We start from the raw sequence: 14175 nt of genomic DNA on the forward strand, positions 1-14175 counted from the left end.
GCCCGAGGACTCCGGCTGCGGCAAGATGGCGCTGTGGCCTGGCGCGGGGCGGGGCTGTGGCGCTCTGGGCGGGGCCTGAGAGGGGGCGGGGCCTGCGCGGCCCGAGGACTCCGGCTACAGGAACATGGCACTGTGGCCTGGCGCGGGGCGGGGGTGGGACACTCTGGGCGGGGCCTGAGAGGGGGCGGGGCCGGGCCGGGCCCGAGGACTCCGGCTGTGAGAACATGGCGCTGTGGCCTGGCGCGGGGCGGGGCTGTGGCGCTCTGGGCGTGGTCTGTTCGGGGGCGGGGCCTGTTCGGGGGCGGGGCCTGCGCGGCCCGAGGACTCCGGCTGCGGCAAGATGGCGCTGTGGGGCTGGCGCGCGCCGCTCGTACTGGGGCTCTGGGGTTCCGCGGGCGCCGGGGCGGGAGCGCGCGGCCTTCTTGGGGCCCACGCCGGGCTCGCGGGGCCCGTTCTCCCGCGCAGGTACTGCGGGCGGGCGGGCGGGCCGTACGCGGTGGTCCTGACACCTCGCCCCTCCCCCGGGCGGGTTCCGCGCCGTCCCCTGCCGTCTTGCCGGACGACGTCCTGGAGTCTGTTGCGTCCACGCTCGTGTGTAAAAGCCGCCCATATGGCTGATTTACTTCACCATTCCCTTATTGGAATAGTTTACAGTTTTTCCTTATTGCAGAAAATGCCGTGGAGGCTAACCTTGTTTGCACCTCACTTTTGGGATAAATTTCTAGTATTTATTGGGGCCGCTGCATCTAAAGGCGTCCACGTTTAACCTTGTCACTGTCCTCTGTGAAGGTCGTGCGGTTCACACTCCCAGCGGCGCGGTCATCCCCGTAACCGCACGTCGTGGAACCCTTCCTAGAAACGGTCCGCACGTGGGGAGGTCCCGGGCCCGTAGTTGTCAGGAAACGAACGCCCCGTGGTGGGTAAAGCTGTGACGACGGTGCACTCACTGGGTGCCCTCCGACACAGCTGCTGCAAATACCGGTGACGAGTGTGACCGCGAGATCCTGAGGGGTCCCTCGTTCGTCTGAGAAACCTTGGTTCTGGGCCAGCCTGGGGTCTAGGTGCCGGGGACAGAGCGGGGCCAGGATAAGCACACGCTGGCTCTCGCGGAGCCAGTTCTGACGTTGGCAATAGTCTGCAAGACGACTGTCGTTGAACAAGTCCTCGCCACCACTTGCCCTGAGACAGGGAGCGCGGGCCGCCCGTGAGGGGCCGTCCGTGTGCGTGGGCTTCCTGTGGTTTGGATCTGTGCCCCTCGGCTGCAGATTTGGGGCCCGTGTGCAATCCGTGCTCTGCGCCCTCCCTTCTCTCCGGGCAGCACCCATGCCTGCTCTTCAGGGTAGCCCTGCTCCCCGCACGTCTCATGCCATGTGGCGTGTGTTAAGTCACACGGTGTAAGTACGTTCCGGACGGCTGGTACAGCTCTGTCCCTGTGTCTTTCTGCTCTCTCAGACACTCACTGGCGCAGCTGAGGGTGGGCTTCAGGTGCCCGAGTACCCCCTCGCACTCGGGACGCTCTCAGCAACGGTGATAACTTTCCTCTCTCGCCGTTTGTGTCTCTCACAGCAGTTTACGTTCAGGAGGAGCCAGGAACTGGTTTGGGTAAAGACCTGGGGTGACTCGATGTGCTAAGTGCTGTGTGAGGTGGGGCCTTTGTAGGCGGTGGGATGGCCTTCCCTTTCTTCCCGTCTGCCTGACCGGTTTTCATCAGAAAACCCCGTTGGAGGTTTGCATTCCGGAGCCCACTGAGCGCGGGGTATCGAGGTGGACTCCTCAAGGGAGCCCTCGGGAAAGGGCGTAGGAACACCGGCCTTCAGGGAGACCTTTTGTTTGGCTGAAACGAGGGGTAAGGAGTAATGGGGAGTTAAAACTGTCACTGGGGTGGGATGTGTTGCACTAGGACATTGGGATCCCGTGGGGAAAAGAGAGCTTTGCGGAGACCGTGGCAGCAATGTGTAAGGAAGATTTTGCCGTGTTGGTTTTGTAGGGAGCAAAAGGGAAACACAAAAGACCAAAGAGCAAACAGAAAAGTGAGTTGGGATCGTCCTCCTAGAAGATAAATTCTGAATTGTACTGACATGTGTCTAAAGATGTGTTTTTCGGGTGCTCATTTCTTGCTTGTGTGACAAGTGAGTGAAAGAAATGCTCTCAGTTGTCTGTTTTTACATCTGTGTTTGCTTTAGATTCATCGTTTATCTGGGGAGTGTTGTCAGACTGATCTGTGGAATCTCTTCTCCTGCCAGTGGCCGTCTCCCTGCTACAGACAGAGACGTCCTGGAGGAGTGTCATGGGGCCAGCTGGAAGAACGAACACGGTGGCCGCGGTCCTTGGGGCGTGAGGGAGGCCCGTGCACTGGGGCTGAGGGTCACAGGCTCAGCGCAGGTCGCCAGGGCGATACCAGGAGATGAGGATGGCGGGCTTGGCTAGATGCCAGCCGAGGGCCCGCAGAGTGGATAAACCTGGGAGGCCTTTCAGGGCAACGTGGGGCTCTGGTGTCTCGCGCCTCCGGCTGCAGACTTCGGTGGGACGTTTTCAGGTGCTGCCCAGGCGTTGTGCTATTGTGTTGCTTTTTTTCTTCCTGTTGCTCTCCTGGGTGTTGAGTCGTTTACACGGTCCTAGGGCCTTACGGAAGCCTGTGACTTATGTATTGTGTGTTTGTGCTGTTTTCCTACGAAAGCCCATCTCATACTCCTCACACTTAACCCCGTTGGTGTCTTGGCTTCTGGAGGTGACCCGAGAAGCCCTCTAGAGCCACAGCCCACCTGCGTCTCGCCTGATTGTTTAATTTTGGCTGCTGGGTGGCTGCAGACCTGGGAGATGAACTGTCTACAGCAGTTTGCACCCCTGGCTATCAGGGGGTGAATGTTTCTTTCTGGAATGGTCTCCAGAGCCCACTTTTCATCCTGGTATAGTAATATTCGGCAGAAGGTCTAATTTTAATTTTCTTCAGATGTCACCGTATATTGGTCACATCTCAGGTTTGTTAGCGTGCGCAGCTCTGTTGAAAGTATGCCCAGAGCCCCCCCAAAGGACGCTCTTGGCTCTGGCTTGAGCCTTCAGCGTGAACCTGTTCCCCCGGCACCTGCTTTGGTAATGGGATCGTGAAGTGAGCGCAGGTCCCGTGAACCTGAGTTCTCACTTGGCACTCTGTCCCTTGTGCAGCGGTCACGGGGAAGCTGGCTGTTGTAAAGGGGCGGGGAGGAGTGCGTGGTCATTCTAGATGGTTCCGGTGGTGCGTTCTTGGTAGCACGAGATTGGTCGTCATCTGTTACCTTTGCCACTCTGCTCTTCCCGCCAGAATTCCAGGTGGAAGAAGGCCCATAGCCTTTTCTGTGGGGGCTTCAAGCGTCTTTGGAGGTGGAGGCAACAGTGAGAAGGGGAAGCTTTCGCTGCTGGACGTAGCCGAGCTGCTCCGGGCCGGAGCCTGCCAGAGAGTGGTCGTCATGGTGGGGGCCGGCATCAGCACCCCCAGCGGCATCCCGGACTTCAGGTGCCGTCTGCAGCCCCCTGCCTTCTGCGCTGCCCGTTCACTGCACTTCCCGGCTCTTCCGAAGGGCTCCGTCTTCCTTTCTCTCTGCAGATCTCCGGGGAGCGGCCTCTACAGCAACCTCCAGCAGTACGACATCCCTTACCCCGAGGCCATTTTTGAACTGACGTTTTTCTTTCACAACCCCAAGCCATTTTTCGCCTTGGCTAAGGAGCTGTACCCTGGGCACTGCAGGCCCAACCTCACTCACTACTTCCTCCGGCTGCTGCACGACAAGGGGCTGCTTCTGCGACTCTACACGCAGAACATCGACGGCCTTGAGAGAGGTGAGCTGTCGTCTCCCACACTCTCCTCCCGTCAGGGAGGGCCGGAGCCGGTGCTTGTGCTTCATCTGTGGGACTGTTTTACTCCAACTCGTTACGCCTGTGTCCCCCCAAAAATGTCCTCTGTGGGTCCCAGGGCCTCCGCCTGTTCTCCTGGCATACCTGCTGGGCTGTGCCTTTTGGACAGGATTGAGGTTGACGTTGTTTTGCTAATCTGGTATGATGGTCCCTTTTTAAAAAATTTTATCATGGAATTTTTCGAACACAAAAATACAGAGAAAAACGTGATGAACCCTCATGTCCTCCTCACTGCCTGCGTCGTGAGCGCACGGCCAGTCTCCGTTTCCTCTGTGTCCTCCCAAACCCCTCACATCACAAACTTAATCTAGAAGTAATCTATTGAAATACATCAGTGAGGATCTCTAGAAGGTAAAGACTTTCAAAGACGTAGCTCTGATACCGCTATCACACTGAAGAATCACTAGTCACTGTGTACTATCGTCACACTCAGTCTGTGATGATTTCTCGACTATGTCCACGTGGTGGCCCAGACCAGCAGTCCCCAGGCCTGCCGAGCTCGGCCGCGCTCCTTAGAGAAGCCGAGAAGCCCTCCGCGGGCCTTGCCCTGCGTGCAGTGACACAGACAGGTGCAGGGACGGTCAGCTCTCAGGGAGCCAGCGGCAGCTCAGCTGGCCTGGAGACACACTGTCACTTGAGGAGAGGAGTCACCTCAACTTCAGGAACATGTTTCCTTGCCGGAAGGTTCCATAGCTCGGAGCCAGAGTGGCCGCAGGGCAGGCCTTTGGGACCCCGGGCGTGCCTGGCTGTGGGCTTCAGCACCGCTGCCTTGGGACCGTCGTGGGGACCGTGTCCTTGCCCTCTGCAGTCTTGTGGAACCCGGCAACTTTCATAACAAGTCATTTTTTGTCTTTTCCCACCAAGCAGTTGTTTTTGTTTTTTTAAATCTATGATATTTATAGCCTCATTTTTACTTGTATCTAAAGAATAGAAAATGTGTTCCTCGGTATTAGATATAATTTTATTTGAACTCATAGTAATATCAAATGGTTGTTTCAACAGGCTTTGTTTTAGCCGTGACTTGGCTCCAGCTGGGAGCCCCTTGGCCCCTGTGCCTTATTCCAGCTGGTGGAGCGTCATCTCTAGGTGACAAAGGCAGGGATGTCAGGCTTTGCCTCCCAGGAGGCCTGTCAGGCCCACAAGTTGCGCTTTTGGCCTTGTGCGCTCAGCCGGGGGCAGCAACACGTGGCTTTGGTTTGAATTTCAGCGTCTGGCATCCCCGCCTCAAAGCTGGTAGAAGCTCATGGAACCTTTGCCTCTGCCACCTGCACGGTCTGTCGAAGGCCCTTCCCCGGGGAGGACTTCTGGGTGAGTTGCCCCACTGGTGGTCTCCCTTCCGCCGTTCGCAGAGGCGGTGGGGGCGACCTGGTAAAGTGTACTTGTAAGTGTCAAGTTGCAAGGACAATAAATAGTACAAGAATAGTGTGAACATATCTTTTTTTATTTTACAAATGATGTGAAGGGATTTGCATTTTAGGGAGGTTTGCTAGAGACAGGGTCTCGCTCTTGCTCAGGCTGGGCTGGAACTACAGTAAGTTTGAAATCAGGCAGCGTGAGTGCTTCACCTTTGTTTTTCTTTCTCAAGATTGTTTTGTCTATCTGTGGTCCCTTGAGATTCGATGTAGATTTTAGGATGGGTATTTTTTTTTGTTTTTTACTTTTTTTATAAAATAGACTTTATTTTTTAGAGGACTTTTAGGTTCACAGCAAAATTGAGTAGAAAGTACAGACAGTTCTGGCCGGGCGCGGTGGCTCACGCCTGTAATCCCAGCACTCTGGGAGGCCGAGGCGGGTGGATCACTCGAGGTCAGGAGTTCAAGACCAGCCTGAGCAAGAGCGAGATCCAGTCTCTACTAAAAAATAGAAAGAAATTATCTGGACAACTAAAAATATATATATATAGCTGGGACTACAGGCATGGTGGCGCATGCCTGTAGTCCCAGCTACTCGGGAGGCTGAGGCAGGAGGATCGCTTGAGCCCAGGAGTTTGAGGTTGCTGTGAGCTAGGCCGACGCCACGGCACTCTAGCCTGGGCAACAGAGCGAGACTCTGTCTCAAAAAACGAAACAAAACAAAACAAAACAGAATATTCCATTGTCTGATACCACAGTTTATCCATTCACCTACTGAAGGACTTGTTGGTTGCTTTCAAATTTTGACAAATGAATAAAACTGCTATGAATATTAATGTGCAGATTTTTGTACGGACATGAGTTTTCAGCTCATTTGGGTAAATACTAAGGACTGTGATTGCAGGATCATACAGTAAGATATGTTTAGTTTTGCAAGAAACAGCCAAACTGTCTTCCAAAGGGGCTGCACCATTTTGCATTCCCACCAGCAATGGAAGAGAGTTGCTGTTGCTCCACATCCTCACCAGCATTTGGTGTTTTCAGTATTTTGGCTTTTGGCTTGTCTAATACGTGTGTAGAGGCATCGTATTGCTTTAATTTGCAGTTTCTTGGTGGCACAGGGCGTGGAGCATCATTCCATGTGCTTATTTGCCGTCTGTAGGTCTTCTTTGGTGAGATGTCTGCTCAGGTCTTTTCCCCATTTTTAAATTGGGTTATTTTATTTTATTTTTTTTTTTGAGACAGAGTCTCACTCTGTTGCCCAGGCTAGAGTGAGTGCCGTGGCGTCAGCCTAGCTCACAGCAACCTCAAACTCCTGAGCTCAAGCGATCCTCCTGCCTCAGCCTCCCAAGTAGCTGGGACTACAGGCATGCACCACCATGCCTGGCTAATTTTTTTCTATATATATTTTTAGCTGTCCATATAATTTCTTTCTATTTTTAGTAGAGATGGTGTCTCACTCTTGCTCAGGCTGGTCTCGAACTCCTGAGCTCAAACGATCCGCCCACCTCGGCCTCCCAGAGTGCTAGGGTTACAGGCGTGAGAATTGGGTTATTTTCTTACGGTTGAGTTTTAAGAGTTCTTTGTATATTTTAGATAATCGTCTCTTGTCAGAGATGTCTTTTGCAAACACGTTTTGCCTGTATTCTGTTCCAGTAGCTTGTGTTATTCTCTTGACAATGTCTTTCACAGAGCAGAAGCCTTGAATTTTAATTAAGTCCAACTTAGCCATCTTTTCTTTTGTGCATCATGCCTTTGGCATTATATCTAAAAAGTCATCACCATACCCAGAGTCATCTGGGTTTTCGCCCATGTTATCTTCTAGAAGCTTTATTTTTTCACACTTAGGTCTTTGATCTGTTTCGTGTTAACATTAGTGAAGTATGTGAGGTCTGTGTCCAGGCTCAGTTTTTAGCCTGTGTGTGTTCAGTTCCCGCGTCCTTTGTTGAGAAGACTGTCCTTTTCTGTTGAATTGCCTTTGCTCCTTTGTCAAAGATCAGCTGACAATGCCTGTACGTGTGCATCAGTTTTGAGCTCTCTGCTCTGTTCTGCTGATCTACTTGTCTGTTCTCTAACAGAGCAGTCTTGATTCCTGCAGCAGTACAGTAAGTCTGGATGTCGGGGCTCTCTGACTTTGTTCTTGTTCAATATTGTGTTGGCTATTCTGAGCTTTTTGCCTTTTCAGATACTCTTTAGAATCTGTTCTTTTTATATGTTTAGACTTTTCTCTTTGTCTTTGGAGTTTTGCAATTTCTCTGTGCTGCGTTTCTCTATGTGGATTTCCTCTTATTTAGTCTGCTTAAAATTTGTAGGACTTCCTGAATCTGTGGATTGGTATCTTTCGCAATTCCTGGATAATGCGCAGCCATTACCTCTCCGGATGCTGACTGACCCCGCCCCACTCCCTGGGCCCTCGTTTTACGGACTCTGATTAAACATATGTTAGCTCTTCTCCCTCTCCTGCGGTTCCGACTGCCCGTCTGTGTCTCCCATCTTGCTCCTGCTTGTGCTGCACTCTGGATAATCTCTTCTGATCTGTTTTTCAGTTTATCAATATCCTATTCTGTTGTAGAGACTAAAACCCTTCAAGTTTTAACTTTGGTTACTCTACTTTTGATTTTTAGACGTTCTATTTGATTATTTTTCAAGTCCATTGGATTATTTTTGTTAATAGTTTTCTATCTTTAACAAATATTTCAAGTTCATCTTGTTTTTTTTTTTCTTTTTCTTTTTTTTTTTTTTTGAGACAGAGTCTCACTCTGTTGTCCGGGCTAGAGTGCTGTGACGTCGGCCTAGCTCACAGCAACCTCAGACTCCTGGTCTCAAGCAATCCTCCTGCCTCAGCCTCCCGAGTAGCTGGGACTACAGCATGCGCCACCATGCCCGGCTAATTTTTTCTATATATTTTTAGTTGTCCAGCTAATTTCTTTCTATTTTTTTAGTAGAGACGGGGTCTTGCTCTTGCTCAGTCTGGTCTTGAACTCCTGAGCTCAAAGGATCCTCCCGCCTCGGCCTCCCAGAGTGCGGGGATTACAGGTGTGAGCCACCGCGCCCGGCCTTGTTTTTTTTTTTTTTCTTTTAATTTAAACAATATGGTTTTATTATCTTTATCTGATAATCTGAAATCTTTGGTCCATTTTTTCCTGCTGCTTCTTGCTGGATTCAGCCTGCTAAACCAAATCCCATTAGCAGTAAAAGTTTATCCTAGAAAGTGCTATCTTTCTCCTAAGTTTTTTCCTTTTCCATGTGGCCCCGGGCATTGGTCCAGGTACAGCGTGGTACATTAATAATCTGCATGTACTTGACCCTGGCCTACAGGGAGCAGTTTTTGGCAGTACGCTGCTACTCCTAACCGTGCCAGCCTCCTGGGGCTGAGACAATGCCATGGTCACTCCAGCTCAAACCGGGGGTGGATTTTCTATCCCCTTTCTCACTGCATAATGCCTGTTGTCGGCCACATGCCTACAGAGTGCTGCAGGAGGACTGTGTGGTCTACCGGGTGTTTCCACAGCACCTGGGTGTCTGAGACCACCCCACGTACCGGGCACAGTGCTAGAGACCCTACATATCTGGCGAAGTGTTTATGAGTGAACTCACATGATGTCCAGGATTTGCCTTTAAAGACTCTCAAGCCCCCTCCCGAATTCTGCAGGGCTGCATGAAGCAGTTGGCTGTGAAACATGTTGGTGATCGCTGAGGTCCGTACATGGGCTCGTGCACTTGTTGTACTGCTCTCAGCTTTTGTGAATGTTTGAAACTTTCTGAAGAAGTTCTTGTTTCCTGGTGGTCTCGTAAAGAAAAGAAAAAGAAATTGCTTTTGCCTTTCCCTTTTCAAATGTGCCGCAGCATCTTCCCTGGGCCCGTTTGCTCTCTTTCCCCAGGCAGAGGTGATGGCAGACAGGGTCGCCCGCTGCCCGGACTGTGCCGGCGTCGTGAAGCCCGACATCGTGTTCTTCGGGGAGCCGCTGCCCCCGAGGTTCCTGCTGCACGTGGCTGACTTCCCCATGGCGGACCTGCTGCTCATCCTTGGGACCTCCCTGGAGGTGTGTCGCCGGGCTGCGTGGGGGAGGAGGCGGGGTGCATGGGAGCCACCACCGGGGGGCCGGGGCGTCGGTGCCACCTTTGGAAGAGGGGTGGACTCAGCTGGGCCGCCAGGCGCAGGAAGGAGCAGCCTGGACAGGGGGCAGCGGGAAGCCACTGGCTGGAGGTGCTGTACGTGTGGGTGGGGCCCTGTGTGAGGGGGAGGTGGGGTGCAGGGGGCTCCCCAGGTCAGACCAGGAAGACCCATGCTGTGCCAGAAGCACCGACAGGCCAGAAGGGATTGGCCCAGGGACGGAGCTGCACCCGGGGGGTGGGGGGGGCAGAGAGACTTTTGGGGACTGGGGATTGGAGGGAGCAGGTGCCAGGAGGCCCATCCTGAAGGCAGAGCACGGAGTGGGCTGGACTAGCAGCCTGGGGACACCGGGGAGGGAGAAGGAGGGGTCTGGCCTGGACTGCGGGGCCAGGGCATTTGCTGGTAAGGGGCGACTCGGGGCGGGGGCTGAGTTAGGCCCCGCCCACACGTCTGAGGGTCCTGGGAGATTCCCACCGGCCATATTCCAGCGGTTGTTCTACATCTGGGTCCGAGGCTTGGGAAATTCATAAAAGATGTGATGAGAGCAGGAAATCAGGCTGTGTGCTGAGCTGGTGCCTGCCTAGATGTTGGCACCCAGGGCCAGAAGGGCCAGAGGGACCGTTGCTCAGAGGGGCCCAGGGCTGCCGGCCCAGAGCTGTGCGTTTGTTCAGTCGCTTCTGCTGCCTCCTGTGTGCTGGGCCTGTGCCGCGCCTTGGGCAGACACAGGGAGACGTACATACAGGACGCTGTGTAGCTTGTTAGGAGATGATCTGTGTTACGGGGAAATTAACCAGTAGGATGAGAGGGGAGGGGTTGGCAATGGGCTGCAGTATCGACCTGGTGGTTCCGCTTGTGCCTTTTCGGGAAGGTGTCACTGGAGCCAAGGGTTGACGGAGGTGAGGGGTGTCTGGCAGGAGACACGGCACAGGTAGGCGGTGGTGATGGGCCGGGCGCGGAGGCTCACGCCTGTAATCCTGACCTCTGGGAGGCCGAGGCGGAAGGATCGCTTGAGGTCAGGAGTTCGAGACCAGCCTAAGCAAGAACGAGACCCCGTCTCTACAAAAAATATAAAAATTAGCCAGGCATGATGGCGCATGCCTGTAGTCCCAGCTACTCGAGAGGCTGAGGCAGGAGGATGGCTTGAGCCCAGAATTTGGAGGTTGTTGTGAGCTGGGTTGATGCCGAGGTTGATGCCGTGGCATTTTTTGTAGAGACAAGGTCTTGTGATGTTGCCCAGCTGGTCTCAAACTCCTGGGCTCAGCGATCCTCCCACCTCGGCCCTGCCAGGTGCTGGGATTACGGTGTGAGCCACCGTGCCGGCCTTCTGCTGCCTGTTAGCGCCAGCAGTCTCCTGTATCCGGATACCAGGTCCCAGCTGAGAGGTCCTTTTCTATAACTGAATAATGTGCAAACTGAATAATCTGATGTCACACACAGAGCTTCTTTTGTACGCTTTGTGGAAGAAATATTAACGTGTTTGATTATGGATCAAACGTCCGGATCTCTTTTAGATGTGACATCATACATGGTCTGTAAACCATATGATCTTTTCTAACATATCAAAAATTCTGAATTCTGAAGCACATGAAGCCACAAGAGTTTTAAGATAAGGGTTTGTGGATTTATAAAACAATTTATTTAAGCAATTTCTTATTGGTAGACAGTAAAAATGAATAGTATACAATTTTTATATTAAAAATGCGGTAAGTCTCCATGTGTACATATTTTTACAAACTCATGCAAGTACTTCTGAAGGATAAATGTTGATAAATACTGAGAACTTGCTTTCCAGAAAGATACACCAATGATATTGCCACGACGTGTGTGTGAGTGCCCATTTTCCCACACCCTCACCAATGCCAAAGTGTGTATCTTTTTGAGTTTTTGCCAGTCTGATTGGCTAAAAATAAATGGTGCGTGTGAGAGGTTTTGCATTTCTGTAATAAAGAATGAAATTCATCTTTTCATATGTTTATTGGCCACTTGTGTTTCTTCTCTTTGGAGTGTATATTTGCATCTGTTGCTCATTTTTCATCAGGTTATAAATTAGCAATATAAATTAAATTATATTAAATTAGTTTATCAATTAGCAATACAAACTTTTTGCCACAAATGTATATATTTTTGTTTATGGTGATGAGAGGTTTGTAACATTTTTAAAGTTTCTGCATAGTAGTTTTATATAGATACCAGTGTGATAGTATTTACATAGTCAAAGCTATCATTTTGCATTGTCTTATCTGACATGCCTAAAAAGTTCTTCCCTACTTTTACTTATAAACTTTTTTTCAAGAACTGTTTTGTTTACTATTAAACTTTTAATCTATTTGAAATTTTTTCAATGAAAGGTAGGAATTGAGCATTTTTCCTCCAGATAAGGAGCCAGTCTCAATACCATTTATTAATCTACATCTTTTTACCTTGTTACCTATAAAAGAAACTCCCATCTGAGAGCTGGACTAAGGGGCCTAGAGGGAGTGAAGGAGGCCTCCGTGGAGTCTGGGTGGTGAGGACGGTGGAGATGGGACAGGAGCTCAGCCTTGGGCGTGTGGGGACCCTCGGGGGCACCGGCTTCTCTGGGTGCCAGGCGCGGGTGGTGTCACAGTGAGTGTGTGTTGTCGTCCCCCTGTGGTGCGCTGGAGACAGCGTGGCAGGGAGAATAGGCAGAGGAGGCAGGAAGCCAGGACTGTGGGAAGGCTCGAGGCAGTTAAGCAGGAAGGCCAGGGAGGAGGGAACACGGTCCCACGGGCCAGGCTGCAGGAGCTCGGCTGAAGAAACGAGACGGGTGGGGGGTTCCCTGGATCGTGAGACCTGACCAGCGTGTCCCCCGCCGAGGCCTCAGTAGCTGTGGTGTGAAGTGTCTTGAGGGCTGGTGGGGTCCACACTGTGCCCCTCACATTTGGGCCGTTTTTCAGGTGGAGCCTTTTGCCAGCTTGTGTGAGGCCGTGAGGAGCTCGGTGCCGCGCCTGCTCATCAACCGAGACTTGGTGGGGCCCTTGGCCTGGCGTCCTCGCAGCAGGGACGTGGCTCAGCTGGGGGACGTGGTTCGCGGCGTGGAAAGCCTGGTGGAGCTTCTAGGCTGGACGGAAGAGTTGCGGGATCTTATGCAGCGGGAGACCGGGAAGGTACAGACCGCCGAGCAGGGCGCTCAGAGGGGCAGCCGCCCTCACTGCGCGGGGTCTGGCCCAGCCGGTGTGGACCCCTGTGAGCTGAAACAGTAACAGCTGGTGGTGTAGTTGTGACTCTTGTACCAGGCACCGCCCTGGACCTGCCCCAGGTGTTAGTTTTATGACCTCCATTTGGAGGTGAAGAAACTGACACTAGGCACGCAGCTCACAGCGGCCACGCGGGGACTCGGTCAGGCGGTCGGGGCGGTCAAGTCTCCACACACCTCCGGCTGCTGCCTTTGCTCCCCGGAATCACGCAGCCGGCAGCTCCCCTCTGAGGCCTGGCGTGGGGTTCGGAGATACAGGTTACAGAGCTTTGAGGAGCTGAATTCCTCTGCACCTGTGTGGGGTGAAGCTCTCACGACTGACGCTCTTAGGAAGGAATCAGTGTGAAAGCCGTGGGTCTGTGACGGTCTGCTGAGTGGAGGACGCCAAAGACCCTCGATGCCGTTTAGATTTCAAATGCTGACAGGCAGGTCTAACGCTGTCCACAGGGGATTTCACCAGAGTACATCACACTGGCTATTCCTGCTGTCCCCAAGGGAGGTGTCTTAGGAAATTCTGATCCTTTTCCTGTCCACGTCTGCGCCTGCCTTGCGGCTTGGGGCCATGGGGTTGGTACTCTCCTCTCAGCTACGCTGGTAAACACCTCCCCACGCCCCCAGCCTCCGGTTGAATCCTGATTTTTTTTATCAAGACTGAACCAGACAGAGAATCTACACCTATTAGGCATCATCACCACTATTATTTCTGGTCTTTCATTTCAGAGTTTGGCTCTTAGGGCTAAGGTATAGGATGGTGCTATTTCTCATCTCACTCAATAGAGGGAAATAAAGACCATCAAACGTCAAAAATATTTATGTAAAATGGGTTGTGATTTTTAGGGTTTTTTGACTTTAAAAAAAAAAACAAAGAATTGTTATCCAAGGGGTGATTTTTCCAGATAGTCCGTGTTCTGCTTGAGCATCAGTCAGCACATCTTGGCTGGGGAGCTACCGTCCCTTAGAATGCGGCTCACTGAGCTACCCTGTTCTGCCAGGCCTGCTGGGGCTGCCTTAGCTTGGACCCAAAGAGAGAAAAGCTCGTTCCATAAACTGTTCTGCTCGTCTCCGGCTAGACGTTTGAGCAGCCCCTGCAACCTGCTGGCCCACTGGGTGTGTGCAGACGACTGACACCCTCTCTCCCGCGTTCCAGCTCCACGGACAGGACACATAGGAGGGCGGTGGCTGCACCCACACGAGAGATGGTGACACAGACGTCCCCACCCCATTTCTGATGAGAACTCGCGCCTGACGACAGCTCGGGCAGGTGTACAGATTTCGGCTGCCGAACCAGGACACGCGGACTGAGGTAGCGTGGACGTCGGGGGCTGCCGCCAGGATGTGTCCCCGCCCTGCGAGCTCGGTGCCCTGCGAGCTCGGTGCCGGCGGGAGGGTGTTGGCACTCACTGCCGCCCGGGTACAGCGGAGCTGCCCGTCGGCCGTGTTCAGTTCCTCACTCTGCTGTAGCTCCGGGTGCACGGAGCCTCCTTCCCGCAGCGGCCCCTGCTGGGCTGAAACAGACCGAGCGGGCTCTGCTTTCGCCGTGCCCGGGGCGCCGTGTGAAGGGCGGGCTCGGCATCCCCTGTGGTCAGGAGACCTGGGCTCGCACCTCT

General features: G+C 52.9%; 1 protein-coding gene across 3 annotated transcripts; it reads left to right on the top strand.

Moving 5' to 3' along the window:
• The first annotated feature begins 341 nt into the window (after window positions 1–341).
• On the top strand, window positions 342–13929 carry SIRT3 (sirtuin 3). 3 transcript variants are annotated; one of them, XM_069471904.1, is made up of 8 exons: window positions 342–465; window positions 3299–3490; window positions 3581–3813; window positions 5096–5196; window positions 9122–9283; window positions 10223–10282; window positions 12270–12479; window positions 13016–13247. In XM_069471904.1, the coding sequence occupies exons 2-8, from the start codon at window positions 3444–3446 to the stop codon at window positions 13202–13204; spliced, it is 1002 nt and encodes a 333-aa protein (XP_069328005.1). In that variant the 5' UTR covers window positions 342–465; window positions 3299–3443; the 3' UTR covers window positions 13205–13247. The 3 variants fall into 3 exon arrangements, with proteins under 3 accessions (XP_069328005.1, XP_069328004.1, XP_069328003.1); XM_069471903.1 differs by lacking the exons at window positions 342–465; window positions 13016–13247 and adding an exon at window positions 13716–13929 and having other exon boundaries at window positions 3376–3490; XM_069471902.1 differs by lacking the exons at window positions 342–465; window positions 10223–10282 and having other exon boundaries at window positions 3376–3490; window positions 13016–13246.
• The last annotated feature ends 246 nt before the right edge of the window (window positions 13930–14175 follow it).

Source organism: Eulemur rufifrons, chromosome 6 (genome assembly GCF_041146395.1).
Source record: "Eulemur rufifrons isolate Redbay chromosome 6, OSU_ERuf_1, whole genome shotgun sequence".
Classification (NCBI taxonomy): domain Eukaryota; kingdom Metazoa; phylum Chordata; class Mammalia; order Primates; family Lemuridae; genus Eulemur; species Eulemur rufifrons.